Genomic DNA, 4782 nt, shown 5'->3' with positions numbered 1-4782 from the left:
TCCGTTATCTCTGAGATACGGGCCCCGCCCACACTCATCTACTTCGAGATACAGGACCCTCCCATACTCGACTACTGTGAGATACGGGCCTAGCCCACACTCAGCTGCTATGCCAAAACATACAAGCATATAACATAACACATATCATAACGCTAAACATACTCTACTGTTCTACCGATCTAAGGCCTCGCCTATCTTGGGCCCCGCCCCTGTCCTGCTACCGGTGGATCATGGAACCCCGTCCACGCTCCTGCTGATAGTGAGATACGAGCCCCCGCCCACACTCACCTCCCTACTAACTCGGGCCTCGCCCCTGCTCCGCTACTAATGAGATACGGAACCCCGTCCATACTCGGCTAGTGATGAGATACGGGACCTCGTCCGACTCACCTCCCTAACAATCCCATACAAGTATCACAAAGACAACAAGTATAACTACACATACACTACTGCCTCGGGTACCACCCGGTATTAGACCGAAATCCGAAACATATAAATTGCGTCGGGCTAACCCCGGTAACGGATCTAAATCCGAACATATCTCAATAAGTGCCTAGGGCTAACCCCCGGGTCTTCCTACTACACATAACCATAAGCATAAACATAATGGGTCGACATTGTGGCCGTAGACCCATGCACACAGTGAGGAGACTCACCTCGCACTGCTGAAGACTGGCTGAAACACCTCTGGCTGCTATCTGACAATTCCCCGAACTGCTGCTCCCCTAGCTCCCCGAGCTACCAATACCAACACAACACTTAGACCAGAACACCCTTCAAAAGTCATACTAAGTCAACTCTGGACAAGGTCAAAGTCAACGGTCCATGGTTAAAGTCAACACTTCAGGTTGACTGGAGTCGCCGAGTTGCTCCATCAACTCGTCGAGTTCTAAAGCTCAGAATCCTTCAATTTCGAACCAACTCGTCGAGTCAGCCCCTGTCTCGCCGAGTTCCCTGGCTGCTCTGACTCGTGATAAATCGAGTCAACTCGCCGAGTCATTCCTCTGACTCGCGAATCAACTCGGGATATTCCGCTTCGACCCGTCGAGTCCTTCCCTGGACTCGTCGAGTTCCCTGGTCTGTTGGGCTATCTTAATGGATTAAGCCCCTATATTTCAGATCTAACTCCAAAACTTTAAAGGTACTTTGGAAATGACCTTATGAGGGTAAAGTTTCCAACTTTACCCACCTCTAGTCCTTCTTAATGGGTTTATACAAAACCCTAGCTTATTAAGACATAACTCTTAGGTCCAACAGCCCTTATTACTCCAAACCAATACAGGGAAACCAAGATCTGGACCCTAAGCACCCAGCAAACATGCAAAGCTTCAACATTTCCTTTCATGCATGGGCTCTTGGGCTAAAAAGGACCATCATAACATTCTTAGCGCTTGTATGGGACTTCAATGGCATAAAGGTTGCAACTTTATGCCTTCTTCACCCTCAAGGACATCAGATCTGAAAAGATCTTGGCTTTGAATGTCCAAGTCCCAAAAACTAACAATCTTGGACCAAAACCCCATAAAATGACCATAAAGAGATCTATGAAACCATAAGGCAAGAAAGGAACTTGATTACCAAAAAATGATGAAGATGAAACAAACTTCCTGGATCTACAACCTTCCCCTTGAACCTTCAACCTCCTTCTTCTTCTTCTAGACTTCAAGAACACTCTAAATCATTCAATAATGTCTCACACACTCAAAGAGAACATTAGGGTTTCGTGGGTTAGGCTCTGGACAGTGGAGGCTACAAATGAGGCTGATGGAATGAGAATGAGATGTTTAAATAGGGTACCAAATCCCAATTTTAGGGTTTCCCACCCCAGACCAGACTCGCCGAGTTGGTCACTTAACCCCTTACATGGCAACTTGCTCCGGATCGTCGAGTTCTTCCTTGAACTCGACGAGTTGACCCATTACCTTAGGGTTTTCCTTCCCTTTCTTGGTCTGCTGGATTTGGGGTGTTACATTTCTCTTCAGGTTTACATAATAGAGGCAAAAATGATAAGAGTTATTAGTTGATCAGAGATCAAATATGGTAGGAAAATGGGCATTAAACCATGTGCACTTGGATACTGAGCCCAATTAAGCTAAATTTGTCCTTTTTTTAACAAAATACATCTTACTTGAAACTAAGCTGGTATAGTTCAGCAATCAGTAGTCAGCACTAAATGGCTATGAGAAATCTATGAATTTATGTTTAATTCAAGTTTAGAACAAAAGACAAGGAATTGTTCAATAGCTTAAAAACACAATATATTGGATGCAAAGATCTACTATTCCTTCCCCAGACCTCTAGTTAGCAACTTATCCAAATGAAAAAAAGTCATTCTTAGGGACAAAAAGTCATTCATTTGACATGCTACTTTGTTATTTTTACCTGTAACTTACCAATATCCATGTTCTCTTGATAGAATATGTTGATACATGTTTTGGTTGCTTTCATCTTAACTAGCAAACTGATGTGATTGAACTTGAATTTTTTCAGGAACCGTATTACTTGCACAATTTTGTTCAATCAACATTCAACGCCTTTTCTGCTGAAAAAATTAAAGGTAGAGACCATGCCACTTCTAGTTTATTAGTAACCAGAGTCAGCAATACTCTTAGGAGATCTTTCTTTCTTTTTTCCTCATTAAGTTCTGAATGGGAAATGTCTGTCTACATAAAGTACTATATACATAAAGTCTTTTTTTTCTAGACCCAATAAACCATCTGAACGGGACTAAATGACCATTTTACCCTTACATTTCAAATGTATTGATGATGCATTTTTCTTCCGCGCAGGTTCTATACTTGTTGTATCAGGTGATGGAAGGTACTACTCAAAGGATGCTATCCAGGTGCTTACATCAATCTTTTCTGTTGACTTATCAAGATTCAATGTCTGATATTTTATATATAAAAAATGCAGATAATAATTAAAATGACAGATGCAAATGGTGCAAGACGTATCTGGGTTGGTCAAAATGGTCTTTTGTCAACACCTGCGGTATCAGCAGTTGTACGTGAAAGAGTTGGTGCTGATGTAAGTTTATCTGGTTTCAAGATATTTAATAGAATAACCTTACTAAATCAATAATTAATAACCTTTATATATTTAATTTTCTAGGGTTTTAAAGAAAATGGAGCATTTATATTGACAGCCAGTCACAACCCTGGAGGTCCAAATGAGGTATGTGATATTTTCTTAACAATAAAACTCTAAACATTGTTAAAGCTTAAAAAAGTTTACTCATATTTTTTGTATGCTTTTCAGGATTTTGGAATTAAATACAATATGGAAAACGGTGGGCCAACACCTAAAGGAGTTACTGATAAAATCTTTGAGAACACTAAAACAATAAAGGAGTATTTTATTGATGAAGGCTTACCTGATGTAAAGCTGAATTCTTAACCTATAATAAGATTTAATAAAATTATATTTAATATTATTTTGATTACATATTTCCCATTTGTGTTCACGTAGATATCTCTACAATTGGTGTTTCATCCTTTTCAAGCCCTGATGGCAAATTCGATGTTGATGTTTTTGACGCAGCAAGCGGCTATGTGAAATTGATGAAGTATGCTATCACAATGTAAATGACGTTATTGCCCTTCATTATCTAATTGCTTAAATGAACTCCTTGTGATATATGTAATCATATTCTATTTTGTTACAACAATGAAAGTTTTTGAAGATAATGAAGTGATATATTTGAATTTTGTTAATCATTCTCACATATCTATGCTGGTTATTTTGTATTTGTAGGGCCAAAATTCTGAATGGGTGAATGTGTACATCGGCAATTTGAACCCATCAAATGATGACTGGATTGGAGTTTTCTCCCCTGCCAATTTCAGGTTCTTATCATTTGTATTTTCTACTTTTGTCAATTTGTTTATTATATTTATAGCATCCTACTTCAATTTGTTAATTAATTAATAAAAAATGCATTGCTATAATTACATATATTTCTTAAAGTATAATAATTTTGAGAACATATTTTTTGTCCCACCTTTTTATGTGGGACAAAAAGCTGCAATTTTTATCCATCTTGGGATAAAAAATAGACCTGATAGTCTATTGTTTTCAGCATTCAACCTGCTTCCCTGAAAAGTCAAGAGTCAACCCTCCGTATTTATGCACTGTACATATTAAGGTTTGTTCTTTTATTTATGACATGGGTCCTAGATACTTTTTGGATGTGCATTTTAAAAATGAGTAATCATTTGCTAAAAGATAGGGATAGTTAGGAAATTTTACATATATCTCAATAATTAGTTATCTAGCAACAACTCGTTACATTATTATCCAAATTTAATTATTTTGTCGTATATAATATCCATTGTATTAATTCGGATATGATTCATATATTTACATGTGAATTACATGTGATTCACATGTAGATCATATGTGATTCACATGTAAATCTCATGTGATTCACATATTAATCACATGTAAATCATATATGAATGATATGTGATTCACATGTAAATCACAAGTGAATTACATATGAATTACGTATATATGCACACATTCATATGTTAATCACATGAAAATCACATTTAATTAACATATTAATCACATTTGATTCACATGTAATTCACATTTGATTCACATATAATTCACATGTGATTCACATGTGATTCACATGTAAATCACATGTAAATCATATGTGATTCACATGTAAATCACATGTGATTTACATGTGAATCACATATGATTTACATGTGATTTATATGTGAATCACATGCGATTCACATGTGAATCACATGCGATTCACATGTGAATCAC

The 4782-nt window shown here is 37.4% G+C and overlaps 1 protein-coding gene across 1 annotated transcript; it reads left to right on the top strand.

Annotated features, from left to right (window-relative positions):
• The first annotated feature begins 2037 nt into the window (after window positions 1-2037).
• LOC145131851 (phosphoglucomutase, cytoplasmic-like) lies at window positions 2038-3587 on the top strand. Its single transcript, XM_079066498.1, has 7 exons — window positions 2038-2064; window positions 2491-2557; window positions 2790-2845; window positions 2917-3030; window positions 3115-3177; window positions 3262-3379; window positions 3466-3587. Exons 1-7 carry the CDS (start codon window positions 2038-2040, stop codon window positions 3585-3587), a joined length of 567 nt encoding a protein of 188 aa, XP_078922624.1.
• The last annotated feature ends 1195 nt before the right edge of the window (window positions 3588-4782 follow it).

This window comes from Lactuca virosa, chromosome 8 (assembly GCF_052849685.1).
Source record: "Lactuca virosa cultivar CGN04683 chromosome 8, Lactuca_virosa_CGN04683_v6, whole genome shotgun sequence".
NCBI lineage: Eukaryota > Viridiplantae > Streptophyta > Magnoliopsida > Asterales > Asteraceae > Lactuca > Lactuca virosa.
This window is presented reverse-complemented; position numbering and strand designations above follow the sequence as displayed.

Excerpts from the sequence above, each read along its gene's own strand:
- LOC145131851 (XM_079066498.1), top strand. The coding sequence starts at position 2,038 with ATGGTAGGAAAATGGGCATTAAACCAT. Across the intron at positions 2,846-2,916 it reads ACTCAAAGGATGCTATCCAG|ATAATAATTAAAATGACAGA; the intron begins GTGCTTACATCA and ends TAAAAAATGCAG. Across the intron at positions 3,178-3,261 it reads ACCCTGGAGGTCCAAATGAG|GATTTTGGAATTAAATACAA; the intron begins GTATGTGATATT and ends TATGCTTTTCAG.